Source organism: Drosophila simulans, chromosome 3L (assembly GCF_016746395.2).
Source record: "Drosophila simulans strain w501 chromosome 3L, Prin_Dsim_3.1, whole genome shotgun sequence".
Classification (NCBI taxonomy): Eukaryota; Metazoa; Arthropoda; class Insecta; order Diptera; family Drosophilidae; genus Drosophila; species Drosophila simulans.
The window spans coordinates 985,615-1,004,028 of NC_052522.2; the positions used below are offsets into that span (position 1 = coordinate 985,615).

The window sequence follows — 18,414 nt, forward strand, 5'->3', positions numbered from 1 at the left end:
TATACTTTTTTTCTAATAATATTGTGTGCTTATTTTGATGGTTGAATGTGCAAAACAGCTGCTGTTTAATTCATTAAAACCTCGGGAAACCTAAGAGATCTCCAATATGGTTGAGTTAGTCAGAAAGCGCATTCATAGGCATTGTTTTAAGTTGCACAACTTTGGATGCAGAGCAAAAGGCGAGGACGATTTGTTTTCACAGCCTTTGCGGTTGATGGAAATGTAAATTTGATGCATTCCAAAGAGCCAGAACCAGATATAAACAGGATTAAAACTACAACTTTGGCAGGGTCGCCCCTTCCATCCATCCACCGGATGGATTCCGAAAGAGTTGCCGCCAGCAGAAGAGCGGAATAAATGGGGCCAGAGTTCGGAGCTCAGGCAGCTTAAGTATAAATACTAGCGTGTATATATAATGCCGTCAAGTTTCCATCCTCGTGCATTGTACATTACTCTTGCCTTAACCTTAACGAAATATGCCAACAATTTACTTTAAGTTACTTTTTATGTACTTAGTGGCCTGGCTCGGTTATTATTGTTGTTCTCGGTCCGCCCAACACAGAAATCCTTTCTTGGACTTCTGCCCAAGGAGCTGAGTGACTAAGGAACTCGCCGCCGACTGGCGTGCGTTTCTGTTCGGTTTCAGTTTCAGCTTCAGCTTCAGCTTCAGTTTCGGTTTTTGTTTCTGCTCCTCGGCTTCGAGCCGTGGCCTATAAAATTTATGTTGCTTCATTCCTCAATAATTGCATAGCTCAGTAAATTTTAATGCAAGCGGTCATAAATAATTTCGTTCTGTTTGCGTTTGTGTTTCGTTCACGATTTGCGTTTCTCTGGGCCAGAGCGAAATAAATTACGTATACGCTAAATAACTCTGTCTCAGTCTCGTAGTGGAATAAGTACTTTAAGGAATGAACTCGAAGGCATTTCCCGACCGGCGCACGACTAAAATGCATTTTGTTTGATATTCTCTTTGGCCTTTCACTCGACGCCTGTGCTGTGACCCTTTGCCCTTCCACTGACCCACAGTTTGCAAAAGCAAGTTAGCGTGATGAGCATGAATCTGTCAGCGAAACTCGATGAGCTGCAGCGGGGAGATCGACACCTGGAGACGACGGTCGCCCTGTGCGAAATCCGCACCCAGCTCCAGGAGCTGACCAAATCCGTGGAGAGCTGCCAGAGCGAGGTGTCCGAGGTGAGTTGGGAGTCCAGAATCCAATTCCACGCAATAGAAAGCCATCGAAATTCAAACCTCATGATAATACCTGGCTAAATTGTTTATTACAAAACCAGGTGAAGCGCGACATGGTGGCCATCAAGCACGAACTGGACACCGTGCAGCAGGTGAAGGAGGAGATCGAGGAGCTGCGCGAATACGTCGATCGACTGGAGGAGCACACGCACAGACGGAAGCTAAGACTTTTAGAACAAGTTTGTAGCTTAAATTATTTGCCATGTTGTGTAATTAAATACTTGAATTTCATTTCTCTATTCATGTACAAACCGAAACACCAAGAACCAACTACCAACAACCCAGAGCCAGACAACCACACGACCAAAAACCACCCAGAACCACCCGAACATCCATCCACCCAGCCACACTGAACCACTGACGGCAGAAACTGCCACCATGACGGACAGATGCAAATGCTCTTCGGATTGGCCTCAGTTTCTGTCCACACTCAAACAAATTTATCCCCTATAACAATTGGACATCCGATATTCATTGTTCAAAATCCAGTAGAAAAAGTATTTAACAGAGATTTGTTTGAGTGTACTGCACACGTACAGACGGCTTCTTCATCAACGTATATTAAATATTAGCTATCTAATTAGTTTTTATTACTTATTATTTTTATAAGTTCTGTAGCAAAATCAAATAAATACATACGAAAAATGTTAATACAACCTTTGTTTTGTTCGATTCCTTTGATTTGATGTATGGTTTTCGACATCCGAACACTTTCATCCATCAGAACGTATCTTATTGTTTCGTTACCCCTGAGTTTCAATTAGAAAATTGGCCTTATCCAAAGAGAAAGCTTTGGTTTCCTTGACGCACACTCGTTTGCAAAGCGTTTGATGGACCCGCCCGCACATCCCCCACCGAATCCCCACCGTCCCGCCCCGCTCCCCCGCTGAATTGTTCACCACTAATGGTATTACCAATCAAAACTTCCAGGGTCTCACCTTCTTCCTCACCTACTCGATTTTCTCGGCGGTGCTAGGCATGCTGCAGTTCGGCTACAACACCGGCGTCATCAACGCGCCCGAGAAGAACATCGAGAACTTCATGAAGGACGTCTACAAGGACCGCTACGGCGAGGACATCAGCGAGGAGTTCATCCAGCAGCTCTACTCGGTGGCGGTATCCATTTTCGCCATCGGCGGCATGCTGGGCGGTTTCAGCGGCGGCTGGATGGCCAACCGCTTTGGCAGGTAATTTCATTATCTTATACCGATAGTAATATAAGATACTAGTATACTAGTCATTGCTTAAATGTTATCTATTTGGTTCGAATTGCAGAAAAGGCGGCCTACTGTTGAACAATGTGCTCGGAATTGCCGGCGCTTGTTTGATGGGATTTACCAAAGTTAGTCATTCCTATGAAATGTTATTCCTTGGCCGATTTATAATTGGTGTTAATTGCGGTGAGTAATTATCACAAACTAATAAGTTAAAATACTTACCAATGGGTGCATGGACCATTTGAAGGCCTCAACACGTCGCTGGTGCCCATGTACATCTCGGAGATAGCGCCACTGAATCTGCGCGGTGGCTTAGGAACTGTTAATCAATTGGCTGTGACTGTAGGTTTACTATTATCCCAAGTGCTGGGCATCGAGCAGATCCTCGGCACCAACGAGGGCTGGCCCATCCTCCTGGGCCTGGCCATCTGCCCGGCGATCCTGCAACTGATCCTGCTGCCCGTCTGCCCGGAGTCGCCCAGATATCTGCTCATCACCAAGCAGTGGGAGGAGGAGGCGCGAAAAGGTACAACCCGCTTGTAATCAATAAACTTTAAGCTGCACCTTTTAACAAATCCTTGTGTAGCCCTGCGCCGGCTGCGAGCCTCTGGTTCCGTGGAGGAGGACATCGAGGAGATGCGGGCCGAGGAGCGCGCCCAGCAGTCCGAGAGCCACATATCGACCATGGAGCTGATATGCTCGCCCACCCTGCGCCCTCCGCTGATCATCGGCATCGTGATGCAGCTGAGCCAGCAGTTCAGCGGCATCAACGCCGTCTTCTACTACTCCACGTCGCTCTTCATGAGCTCGGGATTGACTGAGGAGAGCGCCAAGTTCGCCACGATAGGCATCGGCGCCATAATGGTGGGTTTCCGAAGTCATCATCAAAGTTCCTTAGATTCTGAATAATGTATTATCTATACACAGGTTGTTATGACGCTCGTGTCCATTCCGCTGATGGATCGCACGGGTCGCCGGACCCTGCATCTCTATGGTCTGGGCGGAATGTTCATCTTCTCAATCTTCATCACCATTTCGTTCCTGATCAAGGCAAGTATAGGGGTGTCCAGGATTCTCGAGTCCTGCTCTTGCTCCTGTAGAGTAATGCCTGCGAATGTGAATGCTAAAATGCCTGCCAATTTGGGTTTGCATTTGTTTGTCCCCCGCCCGTTTAGTGATTTGCATATGACTCCGAACTCCTAGAAACGCTAGAACTTATCCCACATCCCATTTCCCATTTACTCCAAACGAGTGCGTGCGTTTATAAATATTTGAATATTAATATATTTTATGCATGAAGTTGTGTTTTACCCCTTCGAGCCCCCAAACATGAAAAAAACCAGAACATAAAAACACTCAACAACACACACGTAAGAGCATGACAGTTGTCCCGCGCGTATATCTATAAATTATTGATGTGAGATATATTTGAATTTATAACAAGTTGGATTTATGACTCGCGCCCAGCCATTAAACGTAGCCTTTTTGAGTTTTTTCCATGCCTGCGTTGATGTATTGCATTTAAGTCATAGACGTATGTGTGTTTAATTTATAGGCCAAAACTTGGTCACTTTAGTAATTAATTACGTCCTCTATCTGCGATTTGACAATATGTTTACGCAGATTGTGGCACATGCATGATTAGCTTTTGAGTGCTTTTGTGTTAGTTATGACTTTTTGAGTTTTTTACGGCTTTCAAACTTTGTATACACAGTTTGCACGTGGCTTGCCAATAGATATATTTACTTTTTCAGTTGCCTAGGCTAAGTTGTTGCGCCTGCGAGCTGGACCCCTCAAATTGTCATTTAATCAGGCACTTGTTTATGGGTGTGTCAAGCGCTTAAAGACGAGTTCCTGATTTCAAATATCCTGGCCAGCCCCTTGCGCAACTGTCCCGCCCCTAATTAGAGCTATTCTCGACTTGGCAGGCTTTCGCCCCACAAAACACTCACTCGAAATCGGTTGACGAATTCGTTCTGTTTATGATTTATACGCTTTGTTTTCCGCTAGAGGCAATCCACACAGTTTCAAAGGCAAGCAAAAGTTTCGACTAAAAGCAAAACCAACACACAACTCAGCAAAAGTTTTCCGGGCACCAGTTCCACCAGCTCCCCCAAAATGGAGAAAAACATAGAGCAGAGCACCGCGCTGAACTCGCTTTAGAGGTGTCGCCACCTCCCACACACGAAACTCTCACACAGAAACCAAAACACTCAATGTGACCTCAAGCCATAATTTATACTCTTTGTTTGGTAATTGTGTAAGATATAGCTAACTTTGCAACCAAGTACAACTAAGCATTCCTAAGCATTCTCAGACCCAGAAAGACTCGAGCGGCAGTTCGGAGGTCAACTCTTTGAGAACCAAGAAATCGAGAGCAGCCAACTTCAGTTCCTATCTAACTTAATACTCTCGCTACTCTAACCAACTCATGCATAAAAGAGATCAGGCTTATCAGGGGGTGGTGTCCTATATTCATCCGTATTATTTCGAAGACAGTTCGTTAAGCGCGAGTAGAGGAAAAGCCTACATCGAGAATGCGAGTACTATGCATTTTGTATAGGAGTTCTTTGGTTATGTGCAGGAAATGATCGACTGGATGTCCTACCTCTCTGTGGTGGCCACCCTCGGCTTCGTCGTCTTCTTTGCGGTCGGACCCGGCTCGATACCCTGGATGATCACCGCGGAGCTCTTCTCACAGGGACCCCGGCCCAGTGCCATGGCTATCGCGGTGCTGGTCAACTGGATGGCCAACTTTGTGGTCGGCATTGGTTTTCCCAGCATGAAGGTGAGCTTTCTTTCGTTGAGTTTTCATGTCGTATTTGGGTGTGAAAACCAACTTATTTTCAGACTGCCCTTGAGAACTACACGTTCTTGCCGTTCAGCGTGTTCCTGGCCATCTTCTGGATATTCACCTACAAGAAGGTGCCCGAGACGAAGAACAAGACGTTCGAGGAGATCCTGGCCCTCTTCCGGCACAACAACGGCAGGTATGTGTCCTTGCACTAGCTCATTCTTCGCTCAAATTCTGCACACAAATCATGGCAATATGTCGAATAGTTCTCCAGCTCATAACTTAAACTCAACTTTCTTACCTGACACAAGAAATGCGAACCAAACTATAAAATACAATACAGAATCTTTGTACTATGCCCTTGATTACCATTACTTGGAAGTTTATTATGCGGCTTGCATAGCCAAACTGATCCAGTGAACCGCTTTCCAAGGATCGGTTCAGGGTTCAGAAGTTTTCATTTCCTTTCGTTTTGAAATTTTGGTTCCCTTTTGTTTTACAAAGCACCATACGTTCGAAAATAACCCTCTGACTTGAAATGCGTTCCATGTATTCCTCCAAGGACCTTTCGAGATAGTAGACTGTACGGGTAAGTTGCATGAAGCCACCGAGGACGATCGATCAGACTCTTAAGCTCCGTATCTAAAGACCCCCAATCAAAATCAAATATTAGATCCGATGCGTTTCGCTCTCCAAAGTTCCACCTTAAATTTGTAGCTCGTATTGCTGTACTTTATTTAGCCACTTTATGTACAATTTTTAACCGAACCAAAAATACTAAAAAGAAAGTTAACCGAATCGAATTGAGATGTGGATTCCTGCGCTCAAAAGTTTCTATGAATTTTTCGGCATGTTTGCTTAACTTTGCCTGTACTTTGTTACAACTCGTTACTTTGTTACTACAACTACAAACCATAAACAACTGGCTGCCGTAAAGCAAACTAAATAAGACTCATAATAGCCAACTATATAAATACCCAATATTAAATATCAATTTTAATACTCTACTCTCCAACTCTCTCTATGCATAGCTAAGCCGTTACCTATACTTACTACTATTAAGAGCCGCATCTCATCTCTTTCTGCCCCATCACGTTATCCGATGTATCAGAATCGCTATCATTGCGCCCCGTTTCCCCTCATCGCTCATTGTCAAATCAAATTGGTTGGTTCAAAGTGCTCCACCCATGCATTCCATAAAAGCCCCACTTACACTGCCACACCACATGCACACTGATTTTGTTGCCCGATCTTTGACCATATAGCGAGGATAATGCCAACGGAAACAGTGTTGCCACCGCGGACTTTGAGTTGTCGCAGAACGATGCCGAGGAGAAGGGTGGCGTGCATGCCAAGGCACAGTGAAGCTCCGCTAGGATAGCTACACGCCAGAACCAGTGTGACACCCACCAGACCGTCCAGTCCTTCCAAATAATTTATATACTTCAATCACAACCTTCACTCATAGCAATTCCTGGAAGATTCCGGGACGGAGGACGTGGGAGCCATATTTCAATTAGTACTAGTGCTAGTTTAACCTAATTTCACGTTATATGTTTGATTTCAAATAAATGTTATTTTATTACCATTTTTATTTGCCTTGGTTTTCATGTTTGATTTCTAAGCCGCGCCTAATAACTTCCAAGCAGCCTCAAACTACAATACACTAACTACAGAAACCGCCAGCGAGACCCTTTTTCCGGCGTCTCTCTCAACTTCAAAGAAACAGCCAAAACCCGACAAAACTCTCGAAATTGCTTTCATTAGTTGCAAAGAAATTAAATTTACCAAATACGTTTACACTTAAAACATAATCGTAGAGTGTGCGAATTTCAGGAGTATGCTAAACTGCACAAATAGCTTGGAGCCACAAAGTATGAATTCTGGCATCGAGCATGCCGCCTTGATGGTATCTGAGGAGAAGACCCAACATGACTCACGTAAGAATCCAAAACACGCCGGCGTTCCACCCAGAACACCCGAATCCGATTCCGAATCCGAACCCGAATCCGAATCCGAGCCCGAATCCTCCGCATCCTCATCCTGAATTCCTGAAACCACAACCACACCTCGATTGCGTTTCAGTTTCACTTCCAGTTTCCGTTTGAGTTTTTAATTTCCTCGTTATTTGTTGTGCAAATTGCTCGAACCACACACCCAATATTTGCATATCCATATACACAGGTTGTGAAACGAACACACACAAGATAGCAAGTGTCCTGTAGGTAAACATACATAAAGGACCCTAATTTTGAATTTACTTGTTAACTGTTTAAACCGAACAAACTGTATCTATGTAAATTGCCTCATGAACCAAACTTGTCTAACGCGTCGCATAATTAATTTTTTGTTTAACACACAACAGAAACTGCGTCCAAATTATGCGCATTCAAATCTGTTGGGAATTAAAAAAACATTCTTTTGGGTGAAAGGGAAACATGAAAAAATTTGAATTTTAGCAACACACCTATTCGAGCAATTAGTCAATAGATGTTTCGTTAGTTAACCACAGCAAAAAATTCTGCATTACCCCGATCCATTCAAAATCCTTTTCTGAACTCCATCATCTCCACTCATTAATATAAGTGTGTGTGTATCTATGAATTTGCGACTCCTTTTGTTTGCCCAGTAACTCTGAAGTATTGTATTATTTTTGGAATGTCCTATTTACTTAGTTGCTTGTTATCGTAGCAATTCGATCTGTACTGCTCTTCTAATCTTCTAATCTGTAACTAAAAACTGATGCGATGCTCGCGTCCGTCTGAATAAATTAACTATCTTGCATTGTTTATTTCCATTCGGATTTATGAATTGTGTTTTTTTGGATCAAACAATTTTAAACATTGGAACCCTATCAATCAATCGATCAAATTCAACCATCAACTGGACCTCTAACACACAACCAACACTCAACTATTGTACGTAACCAACATCGACAACAACCACCAATATTGGCGCCTATCTGATCTTGCATGAAATGAAAAACAAAACTTGAAAAATCAAAATCGCAAATCGAGAAATCCCTTTGCCGTGCATTGTAATAATCAAGTGTTTGGTACGACCTCGTTTTCCCTGACGGTTGAAGGCATGGGTCCCTATCCGCTGAGCGATAGCACCAATCTCCTGGGCCCCGGATCGAGCAGCTATGGTCCGGGCGGAGTCCTCGGCCTGGCCGGATCCGACCCCGGATCGGGTGGTCAGTGCTACACGAACTACGGCACCAATCTGCAAACGCCGCAGGCGGCGAGAAAGTGCCACTACGACGAGGTCGACGACTACAGTTTCCGCCGGCACTCGGCGCACGGAAGGATGTCATGTAGGTTGACCCAGCACCACCGCTAATAATAAGCCACCACAACCCAGCTAGTCAGCCACTGAGCCACTGAGTCACCTCGCTGCCACTCAGCCAATCACGAAAGCATTTACACGAAAATGCCCAAACCAAGTGCACCCAGTCGAATCTAAGCCATCTAACTATATATTAAATATATAAAAGTATATATCCAACTAGGCTAAGGCTCAAGCTGACGCTGAAACGAACCACCGACAGTTCGGATCTGATGAACGTAGCTTACATTGTTTCCTTTCGTTCCTTTATAGTACGCAAGTGAAGGGAAAACCACTGATCTTGGGACCAACTATAAAAAAAGACAAAAAAGGAGCGAACCGATTGGCTAAGTAATGAAAAGTCGCACCACTCTGTGAAAACAAACACCATACGAACACCCAAAGTACACCCAAGTCACCCACTCGCTCAAAGATCAGAAAGAAAAGTGCCTATAATGCGACTGAGAATAAACACATATCATTCAAACCTTCTGACCCTTTCATTCAAAATCATTTATTACTTAAATGCCAGCCATTTAACCCGTAATCATTATTTCTAATGCTTTCAATATATTAGCTTAAAAATCGAATAGGCCATAATTTAATTTAATGCAGCTGCGGTCAAAGTTTTAGTTTTAGTTTTTGGTTGCAGTGGCGCCCGAACAGGGACTAGCCCACTTCTGTTACAATTTAATTGATTACAACTATTATTGCCGCAGCCGCACAAAAAGGCCAAATGAAAATCATTTGAGTAAATTAATTAATCAATCAATCAGGCCATCAATCAACCACCAGCCCTTTCGACTCCATCATCGCCATGTGAAGGATGTGTTTTGTGCATGATGTGTTTGCAAGCGATTGCAAGCGTTTTTATCGCCTTTCCCCAATTGCATGCGTATTATTGGCATGCACTTTTGCATGCACTTTATTAATTAGCAGCAGTAGTGAATGCATCGCAGCTAAGAACGCCCGAAAAAGCCCGCCCATAAATTAAATACTAACGATGAACGATGAACGCTGAGAAACCCACAATTTGGCCCGCCGTATTAATTGCTTTTTCGTATTCTCGACCTGTGTTTGTTTGTTTGTTCCCTCACCGCCTTTCGCTGGGCAGCTGCATCCGAGCGATTTTTAGACGGCGGCCGAAGTACACACCAGGGCCGGAGCGCTGCCTCTGCGCCCCATCACCCTCGTCAGCCTCCACCTGTCTGCCCGAGCAGCGGGCCTTGACTGAGGAGCGCCTCGCCTCCTGACTCTGCCAGTGTTCGTTCCACGAGTCGCGCTGAGGAGCCGCACCAGCCGCATCAGCCGCAGCAGGCGCACCACCAACAGCAGCAGGTGCACCACCAACAGCATCAGTCGCGCTATGCCACACACGAATACGTACACTGTAGCTATGAGAAGGAAGTCGTATGTGATCAGGCCAATCCCTCGCAAGCACCACCACAGCAGCCAGCACCACCAGTACAGCAGCAGCAGCAGCAACAGCAGCAGCACCAGCCACCACCGCCATTGCACCACTGCCAGCAGCGCAAGCACAGCCACAGTCCGCACCACAGTCGCCACACCTCGCCGCACTCGCACCACCACCATTCGCACCACAGTCGCCACAGTCGGAGGAGTCGTCGCCAGGGCAGCGGCAGTCTGCCGGGAGCGCACCAGGGCTCGGCCAACCACTCGGTGGTGCGACCTTCGATCTGCACCAGTCGCCGGCATCGCTCCGTTACGGACATATCCACGACGAATGTGTGCCAGGACCCCGCCTGTTCGGATCGGGAGGTTCAGGAGATTATGGTAAGACGTACCTGCTGCAACACCACTGCCACCAACAGCTCCTCCCGCACCGAACTGGCCCAGTGTTTCGCCGAGGACCTCTACGGCTCATCCCGTCGACCGAGTAGCTGTTGCACCAGCTCCGACTACTGCTACCAGACGGACTCGACGAGTCTGTATGGCTCCAGGTCATCGTTGAGTCGCAACAATTCCATCAAGTCTGCCTCGGCCCTGGTGCGTAAGCACCACAGGAGTCAGAGGAGCCTGCTGCCCGAGCATCGCCACCCCAGCTATACTTCCATATCGCTGAGAGGCTTGAACGCCAGCCGCCCGAATAGCCAATTGGGTTCGCTGACTTCGATCTTTGACCGCGCCAAGAACATGGCTGCCGAGGGATCCACACTGGAGCGTCAGAGCTCGAAGGGCGCATTGGGCAGCAGCGAGCTGCCGGAGTACGCCTGCTCCCCGTCACCGATTCGCTGGAGCTTCCTGGCCGATGGTAGATCTCCTTCCGAAATGGACGGAGCAGTCGGAGGAGGTCCTGAGAGGGAACAGGAGGAGGAGGACAAGCTGGACGCCTGGCAAGTGCCCGAGCCGGAGCCGGAGAAGAAGCCCTGCCGGAAGATCACCACCAGCTCCTCCGTTTACGACGAGGGGCCGAGCACTTCGGCAGCAGCTGCTCGGAAGCGGCGGGGCAGCAAGGGAAGTCGTGGAAGCAAGGGCAGTGGCAGCTACCATTGTGAGTTCGAGGATGAGGCCACCACCACGGTGATGTTCCATCAGGATGCCGGCGAGGCGTACAACAATTGCTGCAGCAACAACTACAACTACATACAGTGCAACACGTACTTGGATCAGGATCTGCAGATCACAAGCGAGGACATCCACCAGTATCTGTCCAAGGGCGATGCCACAGCCAGTGACATCCTGAACAACTCCAAAAACTATCCCTTCCAGCCCTCGAATGCCCTAGAGTTTCAGTACAAGAACAATTTCCAGCAGGGACAAGCGAACGCCAATAACAATAACACCAACACCACAAACACAGCGTCCAGCGATGCTGCCGAGTGTTTCCAAAACTACAGGGCCATCTCGAAGGAGACGAACCTGAACCAGAGTTCCACGGAACAGCTCTCGCCCACAAACATCAACTTGTCAACGAGCTCGAACAACATAAACATAGTGTTCAGCAGCAGCTTGGAGCGGAATGCCAACGAGGTCAAGTTTATCAACAACAGAAGTGGTGCAGGCGGTGGTTCCGAGGTGGGTTGTGAGGTGGGTCATCATGCGGGCTATTTGCCCTACACCTATCCCAGCTACGATTACACGAACATGTCGGGGAACTCGCACTTCGAGAAGCCCCTGGGCATAGACGAACTACCCAAGGAGTTTTGTGGATTGGAGGGCGCTGGAGGTGGTGGCGCCTCCACCACCAGTGAGCACTCCTCGTCGCTGCCGTCGCCGCAACCACTGACGCACCACCAGCAGCTGCACCACTTCGAGTCCTTCGACGCCGCCTCCGAACACAATTTGCTAGCTGCCCAACCTATGTCGCCGGGCTCGCCGCTGTCGGGGTCCGTGAACCCCGCTGGCGATGACTTTGTCCAGATGCACCACTACCATCACGCCAACTCACCGCACTCACAATCGCACCACAGCCACGCCCACACGCACACCCACGGCCACCACGTGCACCACCTGCTAAACCACCCCGCCTACGATCTGTCCGACGATCAGTTCCGGTTGGGATCGGCTTTGAAGCGAGTGCGCAAGCGAGCACGCAAGTACACCGATTTCCTGCGCAAGAAGTGAGCGGTTCCGCGGACTCACTGCATCCTGAATCCTGCATCCTCCCCTAGATTCACCCTACTTCGGCCGCAAATACCTGGTGGTCTCGAAGCGACGATCGCAGAGCCTGGACGAAGACTAATCATGTGGCGACTGGACAAGCAATAGCCGAGGAAGCAGCGGTGTTGTTCGGCCGATCGAGAACCATAATTACATTTAATTACAATTTTTACACTGCCAAAAAATTAAGTAAATTAAAGTTAATTTTTGCTAAGCCAAAACTCTGTTTAAAGCGAGGATCACACAGATCAGACACGAGCACTACGGAAAGGGTGGATTTGCGAGGGTGGTAAAATTCGGGTTCCAAAATGAGGCCATAGAAAATTAATGATATAAAGGTTCTCCTGATGTTATATGGGTTATTGTCCGTACAATCTTGGAGAACTTGTATATAGTTTTACCTCCCTGAGATTCACTCGCCCTAATGCACAAGCCACACACACACGAATCACATCAGCTGCAAACACAAGAGGAAGACGAACAACGACTATTTTAAATAATGACAAGAAGTACTTAAGCTAACAGTGCGTATACATAATAAATACAAGCGGTATCAGAGGAGGGCATTTGTATATTCAACTTAAACATAAGCGAAGGTTTTGAATTTGCATATTTAAATTGACTAAACCCATATACATAGTTAAGAGCCAAGGCAAATGGAAATAATAATGCACACCTACTCAAGCCTAGAAGATAGACAACCAATCTAACATACCAGTTAAAGCTAGCTATAAGGATGCGATCAGTCGGATCAGATCGGAGCAGCGCCACAAGATTTAGAGTTTCAGCAACCGCAACTGCAAACGCAAGTGCAACTAAATAATGAAATTAACCATTAATTAACAAACAAAACAGCAAGACAAGCAAAACAGCAACTGTAGTTTGGCACACTAAGGACAACAATTTAAATGTTACAAAAACGAGTGTTGAGATAACACGGAAAAATGAGAGTTTTGTTAGCATTTATTTGATATGCGCGTATTTTCAGGGACTGCTTGCGATTTTTGTAACAAAGCAATAAGCCGTTTTGCTCAAGGATTAAATACGTTTTCGTTTCACCCAGAGCCCCACAATCTTTTTGATTTTTGGTTTCCGAATAATTTGTTTCAAGTGTATTATCCCCCAACAACTGTCTTCCAATTATACTTTCTAGTCGTATCTCTCGTCGTAGCCTCAGTTGCTCCCAAAAATAACTTAAACACCTAATTGTAAACTAAGCACTCCAACTTATTTTAATGGCCGTTGAATCAGACGTACCTTGCGTGAGAGCAAAGAAAACCGAGAAAATTGTAAATAACTGCTGTTGATTAATTAATAACCTAATTTACGAGTAACAACTAAATGAACTTAATTTGTAGTCTTTAGCCGTGGCGAATCATTATGAATTAGTGAACCGAAAATAATAAATATAAATGCACTGCCAAAAACAAAGGTTTTAAGTAAAAGAACAACAAGAACAAGATCCTCTGGGAGACTCAAACGAAAAAAAAAACTCTAAAGGATCAAGTTCACAAAACCAAATCGAAAATGAAAACTGCTGTAAATATAAGAATGAATACATATAGAGAAATCATAGACATTTTTTAAAGGCACATTAATTAAAGAGGAGCATGCAATTTGCAGATTTTTTACATTATTTTAATGAACTAAGGAAAACAATAATGAGTTAAACGGAGCTACGAAACCGGAAAACCAACAAAAATTAAAATGCCACGCGGCCGTGCGATTTTGTAACAAAATCAAAAGACAGAATGTTAACATTGCGTAAAGTTAAATCAAGTATAAAAAACCAAAACGAATAAAACAGGCACCTCAAAATGGCGCAGAAGGTGCATGAATTCGGCACCGGAAACGGAAACTGACTGGTCTTAAGTTGTGTGCACCATTCGAACTGTAAATAACAGATTCTGATCTGCCGAAACAATTAGCCCTAGAATGCATTCCCAAGATTCCCAAAAACAACGGACCGAGTTAATGACATTATCCGCTAATAGGAAAACTACTATGGGAGATAGCTAAAACCGAGGCAAGTCCCTTTCAAGTTCACGTAGCAAGGACACAAACTTACCAGTTAGCCCAAAAGCCCTCGAATCGATGAGATTTCGAGCCACGATAATCACTCACAAAACAACAGAAGTTAAAGCCAGCTGCAAGAATTAGTGAGATGCCGATTGAGAATATAGCTGAATTAACACAATTAACAATGGCATTATACCCTAGCGACTTTTTTTACCTGTTTGTACTTTAGTTTGTGGTTCGGATATGTTCTAGCATTTGTCATAGCCACATATAGTTGTGTACATAACTAGTTAAAATTGTGCATACAGAACGGTTATCTTAAGTATATAAATACACGCAAAGGTGAATATTAGCAAGACCCTGAAGAAACACTCAAACTATACAGACTTGACAGACAGATTTGCATTCCGACACACTGAGAATATTCGGAGGAAGTGGGAGTAACGCGGAATAATAATTATATTATTAATATACAACAATAAACTTGAACCTAGGTATATGATTCTGAATTTAAATAATTTTTAGTAAGGCAGAGCAAAGAAACCAGAAGCAAAAGCAAAACGGAAACTCTAAACACTTGAATGAAATTAAAAGACAACTTATTAAAAATACAAATAAAAATTGATGAATTAAGTAAAGTAAATTGCTCAATTTAGCTGAGAGTATAAATAAAGAATTATACGTTAAGTAATAATTTCAAAATACAAACCAGACTTATTCTTGGGCCGGGGTACAAAGCAAATCCTGAAAGCATATCCTTTTCATGACAATTTCGGGTGGAGAACAGAGAACTGCAAGGGTGGCATTTTTAGCCACTCGACTCACACCCAACAATTTTGTGTGCGGGTGCTACCCGCCACGCACATCGCGGGTACTTACAAACACACAGTATACGTCTGCACATGCAGACAAGACACCCCGTTGTGCGCGCACCCGAATCAATACGGTGCCCTGCGTCGCGGGTGCCGATCATACTCGGCACCCATAACGGAGGATAGAGAAGACAAACAGTCAGAAAAAGACAAATGCCTAAAAAGGGATGAGTGACAAAAACACTTGTGGGTTTACCGTTAAACACATGGGTGTTTCCAAAAATACTCGGGTGTTTCGAAAAATACTCGGGTAATAGTCTCTATCAGTCTATCTACTCTTGTAGATATTCGAGTCACAGACGAGATGCGTAACTCCATACGTTCTACACTCCATACGTTTACACACTATTCTTTCGGCGTGGCTCTAGACTTTGTCGAATACTTTGTAAAATATGCCCTTCATCTTATTATTATATTTTATTATAATTATATATATTATATTATATTTTATTATATTATATATTATAAATATATATATATATGTAATTTAATTATTATATATATATATATATATATATATATTATATATTATAATTATATATTATATTATATATTATATTATATTATATATTATTATTATATATTATATATATATTATATATATTATTATATTATATATTATATTATATATTATATTATATATTATATATATATATATTATATTATATATTATTATATATTATATATATTATTAACGTTTTTATTATTTAAATGTAAATTATAGTAAAAATAATAGTAATAGTAATAATGCTAATAGCCGAATCTATGTACATAATGTCACAAAATTCATTTCAAAAATGAATTTATGCAAGAATATTTGTCATTAGAGTATTCGCTAGCGACTTGTGAAAAATTAGTAAGGCAATGATTCGAAACGGGTGGCACCCGACATGAGCACGAAATTTTTCTTGGGTATTCCCTTTTACCCTTCATTTCTTATACCCGTCGCGCTTCCACCCATACAAATTTTAGGCGTACAAAAAATGACCTGCGGCCGATCGTTGACTGTGCGTCCACTCACCCATACGGCTCTTGCGCAGCAGGCCTCGGGTGGTTTTTTTACTCGTAACAAAAACACAACGTTGGTAAAACACCCGAATATTTTCTGTTGCCGCAAGTAGGGTGTCAAAAAAGACGGGGTGCCTAGAGACCGAGTGTTTATCGGGTGGACGTAGAGTGCCAGTGGCGGGCTGCAGTTCTCTGGTGGAGAACACCTTTAAGAAATAAAGGATACATTGGCAGCACTGATTTCGATACACATCGATAAACAGGATTCGAGTGCGCTCTGCGCATGTCAGGGATGTGTCAGATTTGGTTGACAGTTCTGGGCTTTAAGGGTATATACCCGTACCTTCGATGGGGTGTGTAAGCGAGCTGATTAAAAATGGTAATCTCAGGCTTTTAAAATGTTGACCGCCCTGCGTCGGAAAATTCGGTTCGGAATGCAGCGCACGGTTTTAATTGCGGTCCTGCTGGCGGTGGGCATTTTCAGCTACGCCTTCCTCAACCTCAAGTTCTGCTTCAAGTTGATGTCCCATCGGAGCCTCAACTTAATGGTGAGCGCTATGTCTTATTTCCTCCATAACATAATCATTTTTCAATATAATCCTGTATCGAATAGTGCCAGAAATTCGAAAAGCATGAGTACAGCGGCTCTCTGTGTGAGGAACTCTGTGGTTCCCAATCTTCCTTCGACAACTTTCAGTGTCCGCTGAACGATATGAAAACTATCCTCTTTACGGCCGAGAAGAACGGCGACTTGTATGCGGTGAAGGTAGGTCGCGTTTTCCTAGTTCTCACGCTTTGGTTACCAAGACTACGACTTTTCCATTTCCCACTCACTTAGCTGGCCCGGCACAACGATGACGAGCTGAGCTGGACGAACAACAAGGGGGAGTCGATATACCCCAAGCTCGAGGAGTTCCACGAGATCGTGAAACTGCACATCATTCTGGCGTACAATGTCACCCTGGATGATAATATGGCGAGTAGACACGAGATTAGATTGTGCTCAGAAATTTAAGTAACCGGTTTTCATATGGAAATTTTAGATCCGCGCTCTGGTCAACCAGGAAATAGCCGATGATAACTCGCAGCAGATGGTCAGTTTTTGGAGGCTCTTCAAGGACAACAACTACATGATGGGCAAGCTCTTCGACGAGGAGTCCATCTTTCCGGCAGTTCTGGGCTCCTGTGGACCCTACTACGCCACTGAGGGACTGGAGATTGTGCAGTCCAACCCTAGCATAATGCAGTATCTGTGGGTCCTGAGTTCTAACTAAATTATGATCGGAACTTATGTATCTTTTAACTCTAAAGGGCCTCCAATCGCGTGCAGCGGCTGAAGCACGCTCTCAATATTATGGAGTACATTTTCCGACTGGACGAAATGAAGCCGGAGCCGTTGAAGATGTGCAAGATGCAGGTGAATCGCTTCGGAACTGCCTCTGAGCGAAGGCTGAAGTACCAGAGTGCCGAGCACGTCTATGTGGAGAGCCAGCTGGACAAGCGATTGTCCAGGGGCGTCAAGTGCCACGCCCACCAGGACTGCCACTTTCACTCCTGCCGAGGATTGTGCGACGAGGAGAAGCAATCCTGCACGCACATCCAGCAGAACAACAACTTCCAGATTTTCTGCGAGCACATCCTCCTGGGCGGAGGCACCTTTCAGCCCGGCCTCCTCAGCGGAGTGCGCCTCTCCAAGGCGCTCCAAAAGCTGGTCAAGATGTGCGTCCAGCCGCCCAAGGAGCATCAAGTGCCAGGACGCCAGTGGGCCCCCAACACGCAGCTCGCCCTGAGGCTCTACAACGAGCTGAAGCAACTGCACCAGGCTGCAGCAGCATCCGCAGGATCCGAGATTCCCGACGAGGGACAGGCACGTCGGGGAGCCTAAGACATTCGGGGATTGGCACGGATGTCTGAGAAGCACGGAAGCAGCGGACGGTAGATCAATTGGCGTACAGCTGGCTCAAAACTGATAGCATTTTTATAAGTAGACTTAATTAATTACAAATAAATAAAACAAAAATGCTTTTTATTGACTACAACAAAACAAATCTCATTATTTGAGCAACGCAAGCAATTACAAACTTAATTTAAATTCGATTAATCATTAAACCACTGCAAAAACAAAATGTAGTTTTTTGGACAATTGAATTTCCCGCCTTTCTTCTTCTTGGTTATCTACCATTCCTCCCTAGCATTGTAGGGTTCCCAACCATTTCAACCTGGGCGCCAAATTTAAATTATTTCTAACTGTCGTGGATTTTAAAATCAAGTACCATTAAACGGAACTTAAACAATGAGAAAAATAAA

General features: G+C 44.7%; 3 protein-coding genes across 3 annotated transcripts in view; all 3 read left to right on the forward strand.

Moving 5' to 3' along the window:
* LOC6736277 (glucose transporter type 1) overlaps window positions 1-14,935 on the forward strand; it is a 71,664-nt gene extending 56,729 nt beyond the window's left edge. The window contains 11 exon segments of the mRNA XM_016170588.3: window positions 1,027-1,192; window positions 1,291-1,428; window positions 2,180-2,436; window positions 2,525-2,649; window positions 2,714-2,992; window positions 3,053-3,330; window positions 3,394-3,516; window positions 5,051-5,254; window positions 5,317-5,456; window positions 7,097-7,200; window positions 9,702-14,935. Coding sequence (XP_016029763.1) covers window positions 1,027-1,192; window positions 1,291-1,428; window positions 2,180-2,436; window positions 2,525-2,649; window positions 2,714-2,992; window positions 3,053-3,330; window positions 3,394-3,516; window positions 5,051-5,254; window positions 5,317-5,456; window positions 7,097-7,200; window positions 9,702-12,172 — 4,285 coding nt within the window. The 3' untranslated portion in view covers window positions 12,173-14,935.
* Window positions 7,312-9,703, forward strand: LOC123327207 (glucose transporter type 1-like). Its single transcript, XM_044922921.1, has one exon. The coding sequence runs from the start codon at window positions 8,348-8,350 to the stop codon at window positions 8,600-8,602; it is 255 nt and encodes an 84-aa protein (XP_044778856.1). The 5' UTR covers window positions 7,312-8,347; the 3' UTR covers window positions 8,603-9,703.
* Window positions 14,936-16,406: 1,471 nt separating the features above from the next.
* Window positions 16,407-18,151, forward strand: LOC6736279 (divergent protein kinase domain 1C). Its single transcript, XM_002083127.4, has 5 exons — window positions 16,407-16,655; window positions 16,721-16,873; window positions 16,946-17,083; window positions 17,151-17,359; window positions 17,419-18,151. The coding sequence occupies exons 1-5, from the start codon at window positions 16,506-16,508 to the stop codon at window positions 17,990-17,992; spliced, it is 1,224 nt and encodes a 407-aa protein (XP_002083163.1). The 5' UTR covers window positions 16,407-16,505; the 3' UTR covers window positions 17,993-18,151.
* Window positions 18,152-18,414: the final 263 nt, after the last annotated feature.

Excerpts from the sequence above, each read along its gene's own strand:
- LOC6736279 (XM_002083127.4), top strand. The coding sequence starts at position 16,506 with ATGTTGACCGCCCTGCGTCGGAAAATTCGGTTCGGAATGCAGCGCACG. Across the intron at positions 16,656-16,720 it reads ATCGGAGCCTCAACTTAATG|TGCCAGAAATTCGAAAAGCA; the intron begins GTGAGCGCTATG and ends TGTATCGAATAG. Across the intron at positions 16,874-16,945 it reads GCGACTTGTATGCGGTGAAG|CTGGCCCGGCACAACGATGA; the intron begins GTAGGTCGCGTT and ends CCACTCACTTAG.
- LOC123327207 (XM_044922921.1), top strand. The coding sequence starts at position 8,348 with ATGGGTCCCTATCCGCTGAGCGATAGCACCAATCTCCTGGGCCCCGGA.